Source organism: Condylura cristata, unplaced genomic scaffold (genome assembly GCF_000260355.1).
Source record: "Condylura cristata isolate star-nosed mole 26May11 unplaced genomic scaffold, ConCri1.0 scaffold00034, whole genome shotgun sequence".
Lineage (NCBI taxonomy): Eukaryota > Metazoa > Chordata > Mammalia > Eulipotyphla > Talpidae > Condylura > Condylura cristata.
The window spans coordinates 7,505,031-7,526,511 of record NW_004567135.1 but is presented as its reverse complement, the minus strand read 5'-3'; the positions used below and the strand labels follow the sequence as shown (position 1 = coordinate 7,526,511).

General features: G+C 57.2%; 2 protein-coding genes across 8 annotated transcripts; one reads left to right on the top strand and one right to left on the bottom strand.

Moving 5' to 3' along the window:
- Nucleotides 1-1,504: 1,504 nt before the first annotated feature.
- Nucleotides 1,505-18,514, top strand: LOC101625206 (pre-mRNA-processing factor 40 homolog B). 6 transcript variants are annotated; one of them, XM_012732529.1, is made up of 25 exons: nt 1,505-1,580; nt 6,148-6,291; nt 6,510-6,575; nt 7,219-7,246; nt 7,480-7,505; nt 7,639-7,749; nt 8,041-8,161; nt 8,250-8,274; nt 8,465-8,674; nt 8,898-9,027; nt 9,110-9,174; nt 9,699-9,863; nt 9,962-10,070; nt 10,385-10,535; nt 11,244-11,377; nt 12,000-12,114; nt 12,259-12,350; nt 15,987-16,103; nt 16,309-16,446; nt 16,559-16,654; nt 16,884-16,970; nt 17,165-17,342; nt 17,534-17,619; nt 17,732-17,875; nt 17,974-18,506. In XM_012732529.1, exons 1-25 carry the CDS (start codon nt 1,578-1,580, stop codon nt 18,064-18,066), a joined length of 2,634 nt encoding a protein of 877 aa, XP_012587983.1. In that variant the 5' UTR covers nt 1,505-1,577; the 3' UTR covers nt 18,067-18,506. The 6 variants fall into 6 exon arrangements, with proteins under 6 accessions (XP_012587983.1, XP_012587984.1, XP_012587982.1 ...); XM_012732530.1 differs by having other exon boundaries at nt 1,517-1,569; XM_012732528.1 differs by lacking the exon at nt 1,505-1,580 and adding an exon at nt 5,002-5,395 and having other exon boundaries at nt 16,559-16,645.
- Nucleotides 18,515-18,760: 246 nt separating this feature from the next.
- Nucleotides 18,761-21,451, bottom strand: LOC105854352 (formin-like protein 3). 2 transcript variants are annotated; one of them, XM_012732465.1, is made up of 5 exons: nt 21,150-21,451; nt 20,746-20,838; nt 20,378-20,501; nt 20,182-20,294; nt 19,449-19,534 (listed from the first exon to the last, which is right to left on the bottom strand). In XM_012732465.1, exons 1-4 carry the CDS (start codon nt 21,390-21,392, stop codon nt 20,203-20,205), a joined length of 552 nt encoding a protein of 183 aa, XP_012587919.1. In that variant the 5' UTR covers nt 21,393-21,451; the 3' UTR covers nt 19,449-19,534; nt 20,182-20,202. The 2 variants fall into 2 exon arrangements, with proteins under 2 accessions (XP_012587920.1, XP_012587919.1); XM_012732466.1 differs by lacking the exon at nt 20,182-20,294 and having other exon boundaries at nt 18,761-19,534.
- Between the last annotated feature and the right edge of the window lie 30 nt (nt 21,452-21,481).

The following is a 21,481-nucleotide window of genomic DNA, read 5'->3' as shown; positions in this document are numbered from 1 at the left end:
TGGCGGGGATGGGGGCTGGGGAGTTTGAGGGGATAGCACGGGATTGCGTGAGGAGGAGGAAGAGGAGAAATGAAGGTGGGTCTGTGGAGAAAGGTCGGGAAAGAAGAGACAGGGTGGGAAATGTGGGAATCGGGAGAGCTGGGCGCCACAGGCCCCCTCGCCCCCCCGGGCATTGGGCTTGCAGCGTGCCCCTCCCCCCCCAGGGCTTCTGCCCCTGGAAGCCCACGGTGTTCTTAAGACCCCTGGGGAGCCCTTCCGTCATTTCCCAGAATTGCCTCCTGAGGTGAGGAGGGGGCGTCGTCTCCTGAGGAAAGAGGCTTCTGGGCTTCTACCCTGTGCTGGATAACCCAAGAAATGGGAGGGCCGGGATTCCGGGCCCCAGCCCTGGCTCTGCCATCAACCAAAGGCAGAACAGCTGTGTGACCTTGGGCGAGTCACTACCTTTTCTTTGAGCCTCAGATTTGCAGGTTTCTTAGAAAAGAAAGAAAGAAAGAAAGAAAGGCAAATGGATACAAGACATTGATACCCCAGATCTCTTCCAGCTCCAAAATGAGTGGCTTTTGAGGAGAGAGTTTAGGAAAATGGGTCCTAAGAAGCCTAGAAGCGAGTGAAAGGAGATGACGATGGAGGGAGGCCTTCAGCTGGCACTGCTGGGGCTGCAGAGTGTCCCCAGGGTGGGTGGGTGGTAGCAGGGCCTGTGGAATCCTGCTGCAGGGGTGGACGAACTCTTTAAGTAGGGAAGGCACTTGAGACCCATCCCAAGGAAAATGAAGACCACGAGTAACATTCTGTTCTTCTGAGGGAGAGTGATGAGGATCAGAAAAAAGCAGCAGAAATTTCCTAGTAAGAAAATCATTGGGGGAGTAGGAGAAGTCTGAAGGCTCACAGGGAGTTGGCGGAGGCTGGTCTCGAACCAGGGAGGGAGGGCTGGCTTTGTTTGAGGCAGGAGAAGGGCAGTGGGCAGATCAGCCACAGGGTAATCAGCTGACCTCTCAGTCTCCTTTCCTTTCCCGTGGTGGCTTCCACTTTCTAGAGTTGTTTCTCCCAGCCTTCATTCTCCAGCATAAGTCCCTTTAGGGAGTGAGTCAGATCAGGCCAACCTTTGGCCCACCTGGCTGTCTTGAGGACTTCAGGATTGTATAAGGATTGGAGTGAAAAGGAAACAGAAATCTGAGTATAAGATACACCCGTGGCAACATCAGTCCTTGCCATGGAGAGCACAGGCTGGGGGGTCAGACTGCTTGAATTGCAAACCTGCCGCTGCCATTGGAATCTTGGTCAAATTACTTAATCGCTCTGCATCTCAGTTTTGTTGTCTATAAATGGGGATAATAACCTCTAAGATGGTTGTGAGGATTAAATGATGGTTTGGCATGGTATCTGGCTCATATTAAGCGCTCAATAAATATTAGCTATTAGATGTGATTCCCTCCTTCCATTCTCTTCTGTCTCTCCATACTTGTCCTTTTCTCCTTTTGTTCTCTTCTGAATCTTTAGTTCTGAAATACCCCCTTGGTTGTGGAAGCTGAGAAGAATTGGTTGCATCTTGATTGGCTTTCCATTGACCAGGTGAACACATGGTAATTAAGTGGTCAGTTGTCTCTCATTGTCTTAATTTACAGATGTGCTTTGTTCCGGGCAAAACCAAGAATCTACTTTTCTTAAAGTCCCTTTTCCTCGTTCCTTTCCGACACATCATTTCTGTAGATTCTCACTCAAACGTATTAAGGTCCTAGTTGTGGGGGCAGTGCTGCAAGTGAGGTAGGGACAGGTGTTTCTGGAGAGAGTCCATAGCACGCATGGGGGTGGCGCTGAGTGGAGGCCCTTGGAAGTTCCATAGTCATGTATGTCCATTCCATTGCCTTGCCTTTTGTGAGGAACTTTCCCAAACAGGCCAGTTTCTGAATCCTGGCCAGGGTTCTCCATTCCAAATAGAAGATGGTCATATTCAGTTCAGTTTTTTTATGTAGCTTCCCCAAGCCAATATTTGATTCTAGTTCCCTTTCCCCAGCCACAAAGCCCTCTGCCAAGCCGCTTTGCTGTCATCACAGCAGACTACTCAACAGAATTTATACAAATGAACCTGGGTGTGCGTGCACACATCTGTTTTAGGCTCTTCTGCTACGTAAAAATCAGTAAGGGTAGGGTGAGTCTGCACTTTATCACAAACTTGACACCTACCAAAGGAGAAACATTACCCCTGAAGGTAGGGAGATCTCCACCCAAGAGGGGAGACAGGCTGTCCCAGCAACGAAGCACTAAGCAAACATCCACAGAGTAGCTTGTCACTGCAGAGGGGTGCGGCATTTCTCCTGAGGGGACACAGGAAGGTCGGAGTGTATCTGTGGAGAATAGTCATAAAGATAACTTGAGGTGAATTTTGGTGACAAAGTAAGAGACAGTGGAATAAAGGAAACTGGAGTAATGTAACTATTCCTGTGCAGAGAGGAGGAGGCAGCGGTTGAGTCAGGGCGCGCTAAGAGTGTAGGTTAAGTCTTGTTGAAATACTTTAAATGTTAGAAGCTGTGTGGGATAGACGATAGGGAGCCCTCCTGGTTCCCAAACAAAATGTTGGATTCTTGCTGATCTAACTACGTAAGTTACAGGGGGTGTGAAGTGAAAAAACAAAAACAAAAAAAACAGGCTTTCCTGTGGCAGGGGTTGTGCTTTTAATGTCTGAAATGCAGATTGGATCCTCTTTGACTGCCCTAACCAGTGGTGGGACCTGATCATTCCCCCTTCGATTTTTCATCTGAAAAAAGGGGTCTACCCCGTGTGCTTGCTAGGTTTGCCTCCAGCCCTGGCTGTCTTCCTCGCATAAACTGGGCCTTACCAGTCAGTGACTGCTTTCTAGGGCCTGCAAAGGCCATTTAATCACTAAGTCTTTTGCACCTACTGTGTGTGGGTCTGAGGTGGTGAGGAACATGCAGTGTGGGTAGGCTCATGAGAACAAAAACAAAGTCCCTGCCCCTTTGGTTTTCAGGCAGTAGCAGAGAAGTCCTTGATTCTGAGACACACATTTTACACTGCTGAAGTCAAGATACATCTTAAAATTGATGGAGTGTTTAATTTGCAGCATTTTTAAAAATGAGCGTGACATAAAATACCAAGATACAGTTGCAATTGTACAAATAACTGTAAAATTTCAGTGGGTAATTGCTGAGGGACAGGTACCCCGTGTTTGAGCTCTAGCTGGTCCACTGAGTTGGGAGCAAGGCCTCTTGAGGAAATGGCGCCTTACAGATGTGAAGGATACTTCAGTCAGGTGTGGGCTGGGCAGGGCGATTGCCCCATAGAAGTGGATACACCTGAGGTGGAGCACCACCCCAGGTTAGCACGATGGCCCCAGGTCAGCACCGCGGACTGGCTGAGCTGTTTAGAGGCAGACCTGCCCCACACAGCCTTGTAGGCCTCAGGCGCAAGGGCTTTGGTCTTTACCTTGAGAACAGTGGGCGCTCTGGTCCGAGGTGCATTATGATGGGCTTCAGGTTGGGGTAGATGTGGGGAAACCAGTTGGGAGACCACTGCAGTTGGGCAGATGGAGTAGTGGTGGTGTAGGAGGAAATCGAGAAAAGTAGATGATTTAGGAAACCTTCATCTAAAAGGTGAACTCAGATAATAATAACAATAATAATGATAACAAGGAAGAGGGAGAAGGGACCAAAAGATGGTTCCATGGCATTCAGCAAGTAGAGGGGACCTAAGGCTGCTTCAGGTAAGAAGGTGTGGCACAGAGAACTGGTTTTTCTCCTCTTTTCCTTAGTGTCTACTTTTCCATGCTGAGGACAGTTTTAGGGGCAGGTAATAGGTGACTCAGGTTGGCACAGTTTGGTTTATCACCTTCTGTTAGAACAAGATGGGCTGGGAGAGAGAGAAGACAGGTGTTGCTAAGACAGTCGAGAAAGCATTACTAAGTGCGGCACCTTCTTAACCTAGGGATAGTTGGGAGAGGAAGTTTGGGCAACGGTGAAGTGGCAGCTCTTCAGCTACCACCTGGAACTCCTTTCTGTGTGTCCCTCCCTCCTCAAGCAAAGAGGAGGAAGGACAGAGCCTTTAAGCATCTGCAAACTGTGATTCACTTCAGGCTGGTGACTGGTAATATGTGTGCACATTCAAAAGTCACCAGAAGGTGTACAATGGGAGGCCTGGCTTCCACTTCTGTCCCCTTCCTACTGATTTCTTGTGTGTCATCTTTTGTTTCCAGTTTTTATACAAGTAGTATAATTTGCTGCACTTTTGTTTTTTTCCCCTCACTTGTTAAACCTCAAGGATTGTTCCATGTTGAGACAGTGAGCTTCTTCATTCTTTCTGTGGCTGCATAGTATTCCATTTTATGTTTGTGTATAATTTCATAATTCCATACTGATGGATATTTAGGCTCATTCCAGTCTTCTATTTTTACAAATAATGCTGAACTGGAACTCTTACCTACCATTTTGGCCATAGGCCTTTTCTATAGAATGAATTTTTAGAACTGGAAGTTTCCATATAAAGCTTAGTTCCTTCATTTGTTTACTTGTTCAATATTTATTGAGTACCCACTATGTGCCAGACACTGAGGCAGGTCTCAGGAATCCAGCTTTCAGCAAGCGAGGGGCTCCTGCCCCTCATGAAATTGGAAGGATCTGCTTTAAATAGAAAAACTTTTAGCAGATGATATTTGAACTGAGAATTAAAAGATGAGATGTGCACAGGAACCCCGGCTTGTTCAGTGCATCATCCTGGGAAGATGAGTTCAGGATCTGTAGGGGAGAGGGTGAGCACCGAGAGGGGGGTAGGGGAGAAAAGCCAAAGTGTGGAGGAGGTGGTGGGGGTGGAAGAGGTCACAGAGGGAGTGACTTCAGATGGGACCTGTTAGTGGGGGCTGCTGGTGGTGAAGGGGGAATTGGGAGACTCAAACTTACAAGTGACTTCGTGGTTAGAGGGCTTTGGGATTGAATCTCTGTGGCTGACTGAATTCAAGTAAGGAAAAGAGAAGCCAATTCCTGAGTGCTTTGGGGAAGGCCCAGCCTTGCCCACAGGCAGGGGAATGAATGAAAAGCCTCTGGTAGTGTCTCCTACATCTTTCTGGTGACTTTGGCAAAGTGGAAACTTCCAAACTAAAGATGACGTTGAAGGGTCTTAACTAGCTGGCTCTGAGCTCACAGAAGCAGACCTGCCTTGGTCTCCAGGCTGGAGGCGGGCAGGCACTTGCACTTGGAGACCCTTCTTCTGAACTTTGTGCTCCTTTTCATCCTCACCCCTCTGCTTCCCTTCTGCAAAAGCCCATCTCTTTGCCCGTCCTGGGTCCTATGACTTTTCTCTCCCTCAACAGTCGGTTCCCGATTCTGGTCCCCGGCCCCCTGCAGCGCCTGCCCCCTTCCCACCGGGGCCCCCCATGATGCCACCACCCTTCGTAAGTTTTATGTCTTCCCCTGGGCTTGGCTTTTCCAGCCTGCACCCCCAACTCCCCGGTCCCTAGCTCTGCTGCATCGCCAGCATGGTTTTTGTGTAACTCCCCTTTTGTGACCTTTGAAAGGTAGTGGTTTGGAAGAGGGATGGATTTGCTTGGGTATCGGGTGGGAGGAGTTGCGGTTCAGCTCTCCGTTGTGAAGTCGACCGCGGTCCCCTTTGTCTTTGTCCTTGGGACAGTCTGGGGCTGGGAGAGGTGGAAGGGAAAAGACCCTGACAGTGTGAGTGCCCGGAGGCTGTCTTTTTCTTTCACTGCTCCTTATCTGATCTTTAACTATGCCACGCAAGTTAGGCTGGAATGACAATTGGTGATCTTCGAATTGGAGACAAATGGGATGCAGAACAGGGCAGTTTGGGTGCCTGGACACCTGCCTCTGGCCCTGCATCTGAGAGGCCTCTTTGGGGAGAGTTGCAGAAGAGGTGGATTTCTTCCAGCCGCAGTCTGGTGGCCTTCCTTTCCCTCTCCCTTCCCTACCTCTTAGGGAGCTGTACGCTTGCCTTTTAGACTCAGAGGAAGCCCCGGTTACCAGTCTTTCTCAGTAGTGAGAAGGGAGGCAGTTTCATGCTTTATATTCCTCAAACTACAGCTCAGGAATTGCCTCACAGCTGGGGTAGTGTTGGGGTGGCAGGTGGGTTTCCTGTCAGTCCAAGGCAGTGTCTTTACTGCTCAGTATCTCTTCTTTTCCTCATTTTCAGATGCCCCCTCCAGGAATCCCCCCACCCTTTCCTCCAATGGGGCTACCCCCCATGAGTCAGAGACCACCAGCCATCCCCCCCATGCCACCTGGCATCATGCCCCCCATGCTTCCACCAATGGGAGCACCACCTCCTCTCACACAGGTAATCCTCGTCCTTCACCAGGGCCTCAGTCAAGTTAGCTGGGAGTGGAGATGAGAGTGGATACCTGACCTCAGAAACTGGGTGGGAAGGGCGCTTCGGACCCGTGCGGACTTGTCTGCTGGTTGATGAGGAAGCACTCAGGCTGCGCTGCGAGTCCAGAACCCGGGAGTGGCCGCTCTCACCTTGGTAGCTGGTTTTTGTCTTCTTTGTATCCATAGATACCAGGAATGGTACCACCAATGATGCCAGGAATGCTGATGCCAGCGGTGCCTGTCACCGCAGCGGTAAGCCCTAGGGGCCGGCAGGCAGCAGGTCCTGCCCTGCAGTCCTGTGGGTCTGACTTGGAGTACAGGGACATGGCCGCCATCTTTCCCTCTTCACGTTGGCTCCGTCCTGGCCCCTGGTGGCACGCCCCTACTTGAGACCGCCTCTCCAGCCATGTACTCTCAGCTCTTCTGCTGTCGCCACTCTCTTGGCCACCCCTCAGTGCCCAGCTCCCTAAGGAGCACTCACACCTGACACCCCTTACCCTTGCAGAACTGGCGCTGTGGACAATAGGACTTGATCTCTTCACGTCTTCTGTGTCTCTGGAGGAGGCACCTGGGGATCTCGTTGTGCCTTTTGCACAATATTTCAGTGGTCAAGTCTGGGCAGGATGCAGAATTTGGCATCCACATGGAAGAGAAGGGCCTTAGAGGTTGACTTAAAATACTGTCACTTGAGGAAGGAGAGCGTTGTTGCTGTGTGATTCCCCTTGGGAACCTGGAGCCACAGCCCTCATGGGTGGGGGGGCCTGTAATGGAGCAGAGATCCCTGGGAGCAGGACTCCTGGGTCCCGGCCCGGCCTGCTTCTCCATTCCCCATGGCCTGGGTCCTGGGGGCCACCGGGCTTGGCCCCAACCCTTCCCCCTCCTCTTTCTTCGGCAGACGGCTCCGGGTGTGGACACCGCCAGCTGTGAGTCTTCTGGGGGCCTGCTCCCCCCAGGCTCGGAGGTTGGGGGGCACAAGGGCAAGGGGACCACGGCTAGAGCCTTCCCTGGATCATGCCTGTTGGGAAGCCAGGGAGTCTGGGATGTTGACGGGAATAGGGGATGTTTTGGGGATGGGGTACGGGAGGATGGACTAGGAGGAGCTGAGATGGGGTTTGGGCCCAGGGCTTAGTATGTTTCCTTTGGCTTTTTTTTCTAGCTGCTGTGACTGGGACAGGCCCTCCGGTGAGTTCTGACCCAGCGGTCTGTGGGTAGAAAGGCTGAAAGTTGAGAGCTAGTGGTTAAATCTGTGGAATGAGGGGGACAGACTTGGGGAAAAGGGGCCTTGACCACAATTCTGTGCCTCCCCCGTCCCCAGAGAGCCCTGTGGAGTGAGCATGTGGCCCCCGACGGGCGTGTCTACTACTACAATGCTGACGACAAGCAGTCTGTTTGGGAGAAGCCCAGCGTGCTCAAGTCTAAGGCCGAGGTCCTGAGTGGAACTTTTTGGCCCTTCTTTCAGCTGCCCTGACCCGGTCAAGGACTGGCCTTCCCTGAGTCTCTAGACACATTATAGTTCCTTTGATCCCCAAGCTCCCTAGGCTCTCAGGAAGGCCACCTCTCCCAGGTTGAGCCAGGCCAGATGGTAGCCAAAAACTCCCATGTTTCCCTCATTAGTCCCTTTGGTTCTACCAGCCCGAACTAGAGATTCTACCAGCCCGAACTAGAGAGCGTGTTCAGTCCACAAATGTCCTCTGACCTCTGACCTGTCCTCCTACAGCTGCTGCTGTCTCAGTGTCCCTGGAAAGAATACAAGTCAGATACAGGCAAACCTTACTACTATAACAACCAGAGTAAGGAGTCCCGCTGGACCCGGCCCAAGGACCTGGATGACCTGGAGGGTGAGGTGGGGATGGACTCGGGAAGGGGCTCTGGGGCTCTGGTGCATGCCCTTGTTACCTATGACCATATTATCTTCTCCCATTGCAGCTCTAGTCAAACAGGAGGCTACAGGGTGAGTGACTTCCTTACCTGAATACTTGGGGCCCCTGAGGGGTAGGCGGGAACTGCCCCATGGATCCCTACTCCGTAGGAGAAAAGTGTCATAGTCTCTTCATGGAGTAGCCTACTCTGGCTTTGGTGTAGCCCACCCAACTGCCTCTGTCCCTGCGCTTCTGGACACTGTCCTTCTGGTGCACCCACAGGAAACAGCAGCAGCAGCCACAGACATTACAGCCTCAGCCGCCTCAGCCTCAGCCTCAGCCTGACCCGCCTCCTGCACCTCCTGGCCCCGCTGCGGCGCCCACGGACCTCCTAGAGCCTGAGCCAGGTGGGAATGAAGATTGTGATGTGTCAGAGGCTACCCAGCCCCTGGAGCAGGGGTTCCTGCAGCGGCCAGAGGAGGGCTCCAGCAGGTGAGGACTGCCCCTCGAAACCCTCCGTGGCTTTGTGGTTGCTGATCTCAGGTTCTGACCAGATTCTAGCTTGGACAGGGGTGTGAAGGTCTGGGCATGACCTCTGAGGGGCAGAAAGGGCTGCCCTGGGGAGCAAAGAGGGAGTGGTGTGCTGCTGATCACATGGGCACTAAAATCTGCAGGGACTGGGGGACGCTGTGGCTGAGTCCCCTTTGCCCCCCAGTTCTGCTGGACAGCATCAGCCACCACAGCAGGAGGAGGAAGAATCAAAGCCAGAACCAGAGAGGTCTGGCCTCAGTTGGAGCAACCGGGAGAAGGCAAAGCAGGCCTTCAAGGAACTGCTGAGGGACAAGGTGCTGGGGTGGGGCTCCCGGGGTAGGCATGGAGGGGGCTGGAGGTGGGCAGGCCCCGTGACTCCCACCTGCTCCGTTCTAGGCTGTCCCCTCCAATGCCTCGTGGGAACAGGCCATGAAGATGGTGGTCACGGACCCCCGTTACAGGTAGGCCTGGGCAGAGGGATCCAGGCTCTTCAGCCCCTGTTCTTGAGTGCATCTGGGCCAGGGACTCCCCAAGCTCAATACTCAGGTCCCAAGGGGGCCCAGAGTCAGGAGAGTGGTAGATGGGTGATGGTGCAAGGGAAGAGACACCGGAGGGCCTCCAGGAGGAGGGGAAAGGTATCTGACTTGAGACATTCAATAAATGCTTGTTGACTTGAATTGATTTGATTTGAATTAATTGGGCAAAGAGGGGGCTGGTTGGGGCAGGAGCGTGGCTGCGACTTGAAAACCCCAAAACTAAAGGGCCCAGGATTAACAGTGTCTTGGAGCGCCACCTGCCCCTCAGACTCCCACATCCTGGAGACCGGTCTGGGCTCCCGAGTGCCCTTGGAGCCCCTGCCGCCTACGATGCCCACGCATGGGCCCTCACGCAGTTCTTGGAGGCGCGTCCCCGGTGCCGTGATCCTGCTCTGTGGGATGTGCTGCGTACTTAGCTGACTCCTATGTCCCCACCCTCTCCACCTCAGTGCCTTGCCCAAACTGAGTGAGAAAAAGCAGGCATTCAATGCCTACAAGGCGCAGCGGGAGAAGGAAGAGAAGGAAGAGGCCCGGCTTAGGGCTAAGGAGGCCAAGCAGACCTTGCAGCATTTCCTGGAGCAGCATGAACGCATGACTTCCACCACCCGCTACCGGTCAGGGGGCCAGGCTGGGGTGGGGCGTGGGGACCCTGAAACTCCCAGGCCCAGGGTCTCTGTTTTCTGCCTCCTACCATGGCCCATGTGCTCCACAGGCGGGCGGAACAGACCTTTGGGGAGTTGGAGGTCTGGGCGGTGGTCCCTGAGAGGGATCGGAAGGAGGTCTATGATGACGTCCTCTTCTTCCTGGCCAAGAAGGAGAAGGTAACAGCCTGGACTAGACCCATTCTTGGTCCTCCTCTGTCCATGTCCCCAGGGACCCAGCTCCTTATTGGAGTTGGTGTGGCGCGTCCCCCTTTCTGCTCTGGGCCCCTGCCCTGGGTGTGGGGGGACAGGAAGGAACCTCTGAGGGGCTGGTCTGGAACCTGTGCTCCTTCCTCGTTCCCGGGACACGAAAGCCAGAGTCTGGCTCTCCGAAAGTGCCCTAGTCACTTGCGTTTTCCTCGAGTCCTCCCCTGCCAGGTCCACTTGAGTAGTCCTGGCCTGCCCTCCCTCACCCTGACCTGGTGGCTCCCCAGGAACAGGCCAAGCAGCTCCGGCGGCGTAACATCCAGGCTCTGAAGAGTATTCTGGATGGGATGAGTAGTGTCAACTTCCAAACTACATGGTCCCAGGCTCAGCAGTACCTTATGGATAACCCCAGCTTTGCCCAGGACCATCAGCTGCAGAGTAAGCCTGGGTCTCCATTCTCACTTGCCCTTTACCTTTCCTCACTGACCTGGGCCCCAGAGCCTGCCTCACACAGCTCCCTGCACATCCTGGGTTCCCGGACGCCCAGAAGTCCCCAGTGTCACTCAACCCTTGTACCTCTCCTCTGCTCTCGAGGTTCTAATGCTTCAGGACAAGCACCTTCCCCCGCTCCATCCCCAGCCCACTATTGATCTTGCCATTGTGCTTCCTTGGAGAGATGGGTGTCAAAAGTCCTGGAGATGGAGGATTTTTATAGCTCATGTGAATGTGTTCTTGAGTCGTCATGGCTTTAACCATGGCCTTAACTGGTCAGAGATGTTATGGTCAGCTGTTGTTGGCCTGTAATCACTGGCTGTATCAGAATTTTGCTTTCTGAAGTTGCATCAAAGCCTGATGGACTCCTAGGTCAGTAAAATTTGAAACCTAAGATTCTCTGTTAACTGTTTCATATGTTGAGACTTCAATAACCAAATTCACAAGAGCTGAATACTTGCTGATTTTTTTCTCATGCAATTAGTGAATCCTCAAGTATCACCATTCCAGTAACTTCTTCCAGAATGCCCTTTACCACCACCCTGGGTGTCCCTGTCACTTACAGGGGCAGCAGCCTGGAAACACTGTGGGGTCGTGGGGCCTGGGGGTGTCTCACAGGAGTGGGTGCCTGTTGAGCCTCCTTCCTGCCATTAGACATGGACAAGGAAGATGCACTGATATGCTTTGAGGAGCACATCCGAGCTCTGGAGAGGGAGGAGGAGGAGGAGAGGGAGCGGGCCCGGCTCCGGGAGCGGCGCCAGCAACGCAAGAACCGGGAGGCCTTCCAGGTACCTGTACCCTCTGGGCCAGAGCTCGGCTCTGCCCAGGCCCCAGTCGCCACCTGCCACCTCCCGGCCAGGTTCACTGTTTGGTCTGTGCTCGCACCTGAGTCTGCCGGAGGCCCTCCGGTGCCCGAAGTACCGCTGCTGTGGTGTCCCCTCAGCTCCGGCCATGCTTCTCTAGGAGAGTAGACGTGTGCGCCATCAGGGCATTGCCAGGCGACAGCCCCCCTCACAGCATGGCTTGACAGCCAAGCCCCGTTTATTTCCCGTTTGTGGGGCTCCAGGCAGGCAGAGCACTTTACCCCCCAGCTTGGCGGTAGCAGTGGTGTAGTGGCGGGGGTTCTTAGCTGTGACACACTGAAAAATAAAACCAAGTCCTGGGAGGATTGTGCTGCGGGCAAGTTTCTGTTTCTTTGCCTCCCAGCCCGCCCCTTCTCACGTCTTTGCCTGTCTCTCCATCTTGCCCTCTCGCTCGTTGCTCTCCGCTCCCAGCCTGTGTCCCCTGTCGCCTTCCTTGCAGTCCCCAGTCTGGATCGCGCCTTCCGCCTCCTGCATCCCCTCTCCTCCTCCCCAGTCTCCGCCCGCCTCTCGGTCTCACTCTCCCTATAACTGGCCTCTCCCTGCTCAGACCTTCCTGGACGAGCTGCACGAGTCAGGGCAGCTGCATTCTATGTCCACCTGGATGGAGTTGTACCCAGCGGTCAGCACTGATGTCCGCTTTGCCAACATGCTGGGCCAGCCGGGTAAGGCAGCCAGGCTCCCCCTTCTCTGGCCTGGCTTCCTGCCCTGCCAGCCTCTCCACACCCCCACTCCTGGTCCTATCCTCGACCCTATCCCCTGGCCTTGGGAAGCTGCCGCCCGCCAGGCCCCCCCCTCCTCCCCCACAGGCTCCACCCCTCTGGACTTGTTCAAATTCTATGTGGAGGAGTTGAAGGCACGGTTCCATGATGAGAAGAAGATCATTAAGGACATCCTTAAGGTGAGGGAGGCCTGGGCTTAGCTGGCTGCAGCCAGTTGTGCGTTCCTAGGGTTCCCTGCTGGGCCCCACCCTGCGGGCGTCCCTCTCCTTCGGCAGGTACCTAGTGGGGCCTGCAGACGGAGTCAGGTAGTTTCTGCCCACGAGAAGCTTATGGCCGGTAGGAAGGTGGGCATGACAGCTGCTCGAAGGGACGGGCTGTTCCAGAGAAGAGACTCCAAGATTCTCACTAAAGCTGCTGAAGTGGGAGGGGGAAGATCGAGAGCAAAGGCGAGGAGGGACCTGGAGGGCTGAGGAGTGGGAAGCGCAGCTCGCACACCGGCAGCCGACTGGCAGCCCACCCTGCGTGCTCACCTGCGCCGTGCCTTCGGGGGGGAACTTAATGCTGACGTTCTGAAGTTTTCGATATTTTAAGAATTGGGATTGCCCTCACCAGTGTGGTTCTCTAGCTTCACTTGAAGTTTGGAGTTCTCGCAGCCCGGGGCTGGCTTTGTAAGGTTCATGGGCGCAGGCGGAGACGCCGCTGCTCTGAGAAAGGGGCCCCCCGTGTCGGCAGATGAACTGCTGCACCTGGCGGTAGGGTGGCCGTCTTAGGCTGCAGGAATCGTTCTCAACTGTGCCTAGCACGGCGGACGAGTGAGTTGCGGACCAGGAGAGCCCGGTAGGAAACAAAGAACATACTGCGCTGAGAAAGTCTGGGGCATTCTTAATGCACTTGAGGCAGTGCGGGGTAGTGGTCAGGGAGCAGGGTGGAGGCTGGCTGCATGCCAGGCCTCAAGGTCAGCTTAGCCAGTTGTGTGTTCCTAGGCAGTTAGCCTTGGTTTCCTCATCTGCTGAGTGGGGAGTGCCCCACCACACTACGCCTGATTGCCCAGGGGATGAGGAGCTAATGATAAAGCCAGCAGTGTCCTCTGCACTGAGAGCATTTCTTCGAAGCCCTGTGTTCTGCCGTACAAACCCATGCAGGTATGGTACTTCATGCCATGTTGCCTTCCTGTGACATGTAAAGAATATTTTAACGTCACCGTTAGGCAAGATGTATCCTATCTGTGGCTTCCTGTTTTTCTGGAGCCACAGACCCCAGTTTGGAAGTAGCACCCTATGTGTGACATGCCTTGAAGCAAACATGAGAAATGTTTGTCTTGTCAGCATTGGGGAGCCGGGGAAGTTCAGGTTCAGACGGTGCCTGTCTGCGAGAAGCTTGGTGTGTTGTGCCGAGGGCAACATCCTTAAGGGGTGGGGAGAGGAGCCTCGGGGTGCTGCAGTGATTCAGATGAGCTTTGAGCGGGAATCATCTTCTGCTTCCCACCAGACCTCCCCTGTGCTGGGCTGTTGGTGAAACATCAGCGCAGCACTTTGTGCTCAAGGCTGGGCAGGCGGCTGGGAAGTGAGTGCGGAGGCCAGGGGGGAGAGCAGCCCACAGAAGGTGCGGGGAGGGCGGGTGAGAGGTCGGCGGTCAGCGGTTTTCTGAGACACCCAGAACAGTAGGGGGGTGAGTTGAGGGAGGGTTTGATTTCCCGTCCTCCATTTTCAAGTATGGAAGCTTACTTTTCTTTTATACATGGGGATTCTACATAAAATTTTTATTAAAAGTAAGGTTCTGCTAATAAAAGTGCAAAACCATGAGGACAGTCATTCAGAAACAGTCTTGCATGGTGTGTGTGTGTGGAGTTGAGGGAAGGAAGGAGGGATGGACGTGGGCATGGCAGGACAGTGGCACCATGGATAAGGGTGGAGCAGGAAGAACGGGGCTGGAGAAAAGAAAATTCCGCTTGGGAAGTTCCTCTCAAAAGCAACAGGGCACGGGGGATAAAGCAGCACCGTGCTGTGGACTTAGTTACTATGTACAGCAGCAGCTGGTGCCGGAGGCCGCTGCTGACCACCTCTCCGCGCGGGGTGGCTGGCCTGAGTGTGCACGAGGCTGTCCTCAGAGTCCCACCTAAGAGACGCTCGGGAGCATTCCCCTACCTGTGCCCCTTCGGGGCTCCTGCCAAGGGAAGGCAGGTGAGCCCAGAGGACCCTGTGGCACCCAGCTGCCAGCACACCGTGATAGCCCCTCGTCCTGTGGGAGAAAGCCAAGCACCCCGACACCGAACGGCTGGAAGATAGAAGGGCTGGGCCTGGAGAGCTGCGGGGGTGGGGCCGTGGGAAAGGCCGAGTTGAAAGTTATCCATGAAACATCATTCGAACATGCGTCTGGGAACAGGAGAGAATTGGGGTGACCCCTAGAAACACTGCGGACAGTGAGTGAAAAAGGGTTGTTTTCAGGGGGACAAGCATGTGCTGCTGTTGAGAGGTGGTGAAAGGTCAGGAGGGGACCCCCGAGAGGGGAGTATTGAAGAGGTGAACAGCGGGGTGCGTGAGGACTGAGAAGGGGCCCTTGGAGTTGGCTGTTAGGGTGCCAGCCCCTCTGGAGAGCAGTGTCTGAAGAGGGAGTGGGTGCAGCGTGGGCTGGGAGCCAGGCAGCTCCTGGCTGCCGGTGGGTGGGGACCTCATTTCCTCGTCTGTAAAATGGGAGCAATTTATGTGCAAGCTGGTAAGAATCACATTTCTGTAAAGCGTCTTAGCGTAGGCTCAGTAGTGCGGATTCCTCTCCTCTGTGTTGCATTTACAGAGGTTTTGGACACGAGGAACAGCAGCGCAGTCTTAGCTTGGGGGCGGCGAAAGCAGGGTCGCGGTGCTCTAGGGTAAGTGGGGTGTGTGCCTGACGGAGCCAGGGCAGGAGCGAGATTGCAGCTTCCCGTTCCTGAGAAGGGCTTGAGAGCGTGGCTAGAGGAAGCCTCTTGAGGTGCAGAGCGAGCGGTGCCTCTTCGGCGCAGGGAGGCTGCATGTGGGGCCCGTGGTCCCGCCGGCTGAGCGCCAGGCCCCACGCCGCAGGCGCCGTACATGCTGCGGTGTTGTCTGGGACAGCTGAGGACTTGCCCGCGCCTTGGCTTCACTCGGGCTCCTTGTGAAGCTCACGTGAGGAGCGTGGAGCCTGCCGACAGCTTCCAGGCGTTGGGGAGTTGCACAGGTGACGGTCTTCTCGTGGAGCAGCTGATCTAGTCCGTGGGCGTTGTGCCGTGGGCTGGAGCTCTTGCCCAGAGGACCCTAGCCTGGGGCGTGGGGGCCACTTTGCTTTCTCTGACCCTAGGCTGCTTCTGCATAGTTAGGAGATGGGGTCTTTGTTGAAGGTGTGGGTTAAATGCTGTGTGGGGTGCTTAGCACGGTACTGAGTGTTTCGTAAGCGCTCAGTAAATAGAGGCCAGGGCAGGGGCCAGCGGATATTGCTGGAGAATGTGTGGAAGTTATGAGCAGCAGGAGGGCCCTGCAGGGACCCAAGATTTCAGCCAAAGGAACAAAGAGCTAATTGTGAGAAACCCGGGTGTCAGTCAGCACAGGGAGACACGCCACCCTGCTCACCTCCCGGAGGGAGCCAGTGCCCCGGGCTCCCTGTGCCAGCCGAACCCAGGTGGGTGGGGCCGGGGGCTCGTCAACCGTGAGGGTCTGGAGGACATCTTTTCTGAAGTGTCTCAGTCCTGTGGTTCTCTTCTGGGGTCAGGGGTCTTCTCGGGTGTCTGGTAGCCCGACCCTCTGCCCGCCCCCGAGGTTGGCTTTGCACCTCAGCTGGCGGTGCTGAGCGTGCCGCTGTGCTCACAGGACCGGGGCTTCTGCGTGGAGGTGAGCACAGCCTTTGAGGACTTCGCCCACGTCATAAGCTTTGACAAGAGGGCTGCTGCGCTGGATGCAGGCAACATCAAGCTCACCTTCAATAGTGTGAGGGGCTGGACAGGGTGGGGTGGAGTGGGCCCCTCGTGGTCTGACCCTTAGCACTCACTGTCCCCATTGGGTGAGTCAGCAGGGGGGCGGGGGTGACAGTAGGGGCCGGAACCCCAACCTCCTAAGGTACCACAGGGGACCCAAGCATACCCCCCCTCGCCCCCCATCCCGGGTGACCCTGTTCCTCGCTTCCTGCTGTCAGCTGCTGGAGAAGGCCGAGGCCCGGGAGAGAGAGCGCGAGAAGGAGGAGGCGCGAAGAGCACGGCGCCGGGAAGCAGCCTTCCGGAGCATGCTGCGGCAGGCCGTGCCTGCGGTGGAGCTGGGCACCGCCTGGGACGAGGTCAGGGCCGCCACCCCCGCCGGGTCCCCGCCTCAGCCGCGACCTGCCCTGTGCTCACGGCCTCCCTGACATGCGGATGTGCTAATCAGTAGCGTGCTCGTCCCCGTTCAAGGTCCGTGAACGTTTTGTGTGCGACTCGGCCTTCGAGCAGATCACGCTGGAGTCGGAGCGGATCCGGCTCTTCCGGGAGTTCCTGCAGGTACTGGAGGTGAGGCGGTGCTTCTCCTCTGTCTGACCCGCGCGTGACCACCTGAGGGCAGCTGAGCAGGGGCCTCACCCCTGGGCCTCTCCTTTTGTGGAATAACTGGAGGTGAGGTCTCAGGGTACCCCAGGATAGACCTAAGGCCCTGGGAGGAGGTAAAACCGGATTTTAGGATGCAAGGTCCTTGCTAGGGCTAACCCTAACCCTTCCTCACCCCTCCCCCTGCCTCTGCCAGACCGAATGCCAGCACCTCCACACCAAAGGCCGAAAACATGGCAGAAAGGGCAGGAAGCACCACCGCAAGCGTTCCCACTCGCCCTCAGTGAGTTGGGGGATGGAGGGCATGCGGGCGAGGCTGGGCTGTCTTGGGGGAGAACCACTTTTCTTGTTCTGTGGTAATTCATCTTCCCTGGAGATTTGGGGACCACCTTGCCCCTGGACCCCCTCTGTACCCCCAGGCTGGAGGACTTTGATGGGACAGAGAGCCCCCGCTGACATGTCTGCTGATCTGCCTAGGGCTCCGAGTCAGAGGAGGAGGAGCTGCCCCCACCACCTCTCCGGCCCCCCAAGCGTAGAAGGCAGAACCCCTCAGAGTCAGGCTCAGAACCCTCTTCCTCACTTGATTCGGTTGAAAGTGCGGGTGCTGTCCCTGGAGGACGGGGCTCCCCATCTTCCCACCTGCTCCTTGGATCCGGTAAGCAGTTGGTGAGGTGCTGGCCCAGAGTGAGAGGAAGCCCCTGACGTGTGGGGGCAGGGCGGGTTGGGAGGCCGCACCTGTCAGTGGGGTGCAGGAGTTGGGGAAGCAAAACTGAACTTCCTCAACGTGTCTGAGGAGCGAGCACTGGCTGTGGTAGAGAAAAGGCGGCTTCCTCCCTTCTCCCACAGGACTTCGGCTTTTTCTCTCCCCAGATCATGGCCTTCGGAAAGCCAAGAAACCAAAAAAGAAAACGAAGAAGAGAAGACACAAGTCGGTGTGTAGAGAAGGAACTTCTGTCCAAGGCCCTGCCATTTTGAGATCTCTTCCACCCGCCTCCCGGGCTGTCCTTCACAGGAACTGAGGAGGCGGGCTCTGGGCTCTTACAGAACAGTCCTGAGAGCGAGACAGACCCCGAGGAGAAAGCTGGCAAGGAGAGTGATGAGAAAGAACCAGAGCAGGACAAGGACAGGGCGCTCCGGCGGGCAGAGCGCCCTAACCGCTCTCCAGGCTTTGGAATCAAGAAGGAGAAGGTGAGAGGCAGGCACCGGGCCCCGGCCCTGTCAACGCTCTGACGAGGCCTCCACGGCCCTGGGGAGGCTTTGGGTGAGCTGTGCCTTTGCTCCACCAGACGGGCTGGGACACGTCCGAAAGTGAGCTGAGCGAGGGCGAGCTGGAACGGCGGCGGCGGACGCTCCTGCAGCAGCTGGACGACCACCAGTGACCCGGCGGGCCGCCCTGCCTCGGGTCTGCGGCCGCGGCGCCCGGCTCTCCCTCGCCACCTGCCCCAGGCTCTTTCCTCGGTTCGGTCTAGTCCGCTCTTCCGCAAGTAGCCCCACCCCGACACTGCTGCCGGCGCCTTCCAAGGCGGCCTGCGGTGTTCCGGGGCCCCCCCGCCGGGCCAGTGCCGTCCTTGCCCTCCACCCCAGCCCAGACTGGTGGTGTATGCTGTGCGGGTGGGTGGGGCCAGTAGATAATACGTGAGCGGGGCTCCTGGGAAGTGACCTGCTGGTGGACACAGCCAGGGTGGCAGAGGGCGGCCCTTACCCTGCAGCATCAGTGCCTGCTCCTGCCTGCTGGGGCCCTGGGGCTCCTCTGCTTCTTCTTCCAGCCCCAGAACCCAGTGTCTGTGTGTTTGGTTTTGTTTTTTAAATAATATTTATAACATGGCCGGTGGCTCTTTTGTCTTTCACATATGCTGCCGGGCCAGGCCGGGCCGGGCCACCGGTGGCCAGCAGAGGGCAGCAGTGTCCCGCCGCAGGCCAACCTCCCTTTGTGTGACTGGGGTCCACCCACCCTGGCTCCCACCTCCCCCAGGCAGATGGCAGCTCTCCCCAGACTCCTTCCCACCCGGGCCGGGCCGGGCCACTCTGAGGCCGCCTCGTCCCCCCGCCCCACTCAGAGAGGAGACAGGCAGGCCTGGTGCTTCAAGCCTTTGTTTAAAGTGGGACGGTCTGAGGTTTATGTACAAGAGAGAAGGGAGGTGGTACATGTACAAAAAAGGAGGGGCCCCTGTGTGCCTTTGTAGGGGCTGAAAAGAAATTGGCAGAGACGAACAACTGGTCAGCTTAGCACCACCAACCTCCTGCCAAAGGAGCCCTGGCTGAGGAGAGAGGGTGCGGGTGACGTTGCCAGCCTTCCTCCAGCCAGGCCGACCTCCGCCTCCACCACGCGCAGGGCAGGACTGGCTCAGAGAGAAAAGGGCCCAGGCGGACAGGCTCTCCGCGGGACCCCTGCTGGGCACCTCTGTGCGGGGCCGGAGGGGACCTGATGCTGCAGGACTTTGTGTCTCTGGCGCGCAGCTGACCGTGGGGCGGTGAGCAGGAAGGGGCGGGAAGGTGGACTCGCCACCCGCTCTGAAGGCAGCAAGGCCTCGGTGCCTGGTTTTTAAGGCTGCGCGTGTTGTCCTCCCAGCCCCGTGCTGGCCCTTTAGGAAATAGTTGAAACCTTGGGGCAAAGTGCAGAAATGGAGGCACCAGGGAGGTGCCAGGTCCAGAAGCCCCAGCGCCCACAGCCAGGCGGCAGACACCAAGCACAGAGCTTCCTGTGTGTGCCCCGCCGACTTCGGGGCTCAGGGTCGAATGCCGCCGCCTCCAAGAGGCGTCAGTGAGGGCCTGGAGCCCGAGGAGGGCCACCGGGTGGTGCGGCGCTCTTGGCCTGCTGGCAGACGACGATGGGCTGGTGACGGAGGCCTGCAGGGAAGACAGAGGCCTGTGAGGAGGCGTGCAGGCCGGCCTGGCCCGCCCTCCGTAGACACAGCGCCGGCAGGAGTGGCCCCAGACAGCACAGCCACTCGCCAGGCTGAGGAGGGAAAGGCTTAGAGGTTGGAGGGAGGATGGGGTGGAGGTGGGGGCCGCGCTGATGGGCTCTGCGTTTTCAGAGGCCCGAGCGGGGGTGACTAGAGGCCACTGGGCCATCTGCAGAGACAAGGCAGAGCTCCACGAAGCCAGAAGCTGGACGAGATCCCGAGCAACCGGCTCTCAGGAAATGGATCCGGGGACACTGAGGCCCCGGAGAAGCTACCTGGAGAGCTGGAGGAGGCACAGCGGGCGCCGGGTGTGCGAAAGGAGCCTGCGGCGTCGCTCCGTGGTAGCCGGCCTCTCCTGCCCGCCCCGCAGAGCTCTCCAGCTCTGCCCCTCGCGTCTTAGTAGCCGGGACAGCGCTAGTGGAGAGACACCGCTTCCCCGAGGCACATGCAAGGAGAAAGCCATGCTGCTGGGGGCAAACGGAGGCGCCCGTCACCATGCTGCAGGTGGATCCCAGCCATGCAGAGGAGGAGGGCCTCGCCCGCAGGCATCCTGGGGGGCGGCATGCATTGGGCCGCTGCGGTGCCCAGTACCTGTCAAGGGCCCCACCGGGGTTAACAGTTTGACTCATCGTGGTGGGCTGCATCGCAGAAGAAGCGTGAGCCCCGCTTGGCGGTGCGGGCCGTGAAAGGGACACTCTTCAGCACTGTGGCCCAGGAGAGAGACAGGGTCAGGTCCCGGAGGTGGGGGTGTGGCTGGGGGCTGAGCCCGGGAGGGAAAGGGCCGCACCTGTGATGATGTCCTCGATGGTGCCGTCCTTGCCCTCGTACACGGGCCGGTGCTCCTTGGCCTGGCGCCGCCGCAGCTCTGCGATTAGCTCCTGCTGCTGCCACTTGTTCCGTTGGGATGGGGTCTAAAGTGGGGCATGGGAAGGGGAAGGGGGTCGTGGGGAGCCTGAGTGGACTGAGCCTGCCCTCCGTGCAGCCTGAGCACCGCCCACTGCCGGGAGCCCCCTCCCCCGGCGCCCTCCCAGCCCTCAGACTGCAGCCCAGGCCCTCTGGGTGGTCTGGAGCTCCTTTTCTGTCCTGTGTTCTCCGCTCCACCCACTCCTATTCCTTTGCCCTGTTCTCCAGGCCTCAGCTCTTGGTCCCACCCACCTTGGCATCCAGTTTCTTGGCTTCCTGAGCCAGCTGCTTCTCCCGCATTACCTCCTCCTGCTTTTTGCGGGCTTCATTCTCTTGTTCTGCTTCCTAAGAACCATGGGAGGTGGGGGTGAGGCTCGCAGGCGGTGAGAGGCGGGGCCGACAGGGTGGAGAGTGGGTGGCAGGGGGACGCTAACCCCAGGTGGCCACCCTGGAGGGGCACTTCCTGCTCCGAACAATGACAGGAAGGGCCTGGGCCCCCACCCTGCCCACCAGTTCACAGCTGAGAGGCCTGTGGCCGGCGTCCATCACTGCCTCCCAGGACTCGGAGGAGACGGAAAAGGCCCAGACTCGAGGCCCGCCCCTCTCCCTGCCCCAGATTTCTCCCCGTCACTCGTCACAGCAGCTCTTCCACTCACCTTGTAAGAACGAATGAACCGGACAAACACTGGGAAGAACACAGAAGGAGGTGTGGTCTTGGGGCTCTCACCGAAGTAGCGCACCACTGCGCTGTAGGCTTCCTGGGAAAGGGTGGCGCGTGGGTCAGCCCGGCCGGGGAGAGAGACAGGAGGCCCAGGGAGAGCAGACTCCGGGGCCAGGGCAGGAGCTAGCTGCCCCTCCCTGAGGACTACAAGCGAACTTGGGGCTCCCCACGAGGACATCTGCGCCCCTCGACACACACAGCTCTCCAGACCCAAGCACCAGGCCCTCCCCAGGGCAGCCAGCGCCCCCTCCCCCCGCCGTCCCTCCC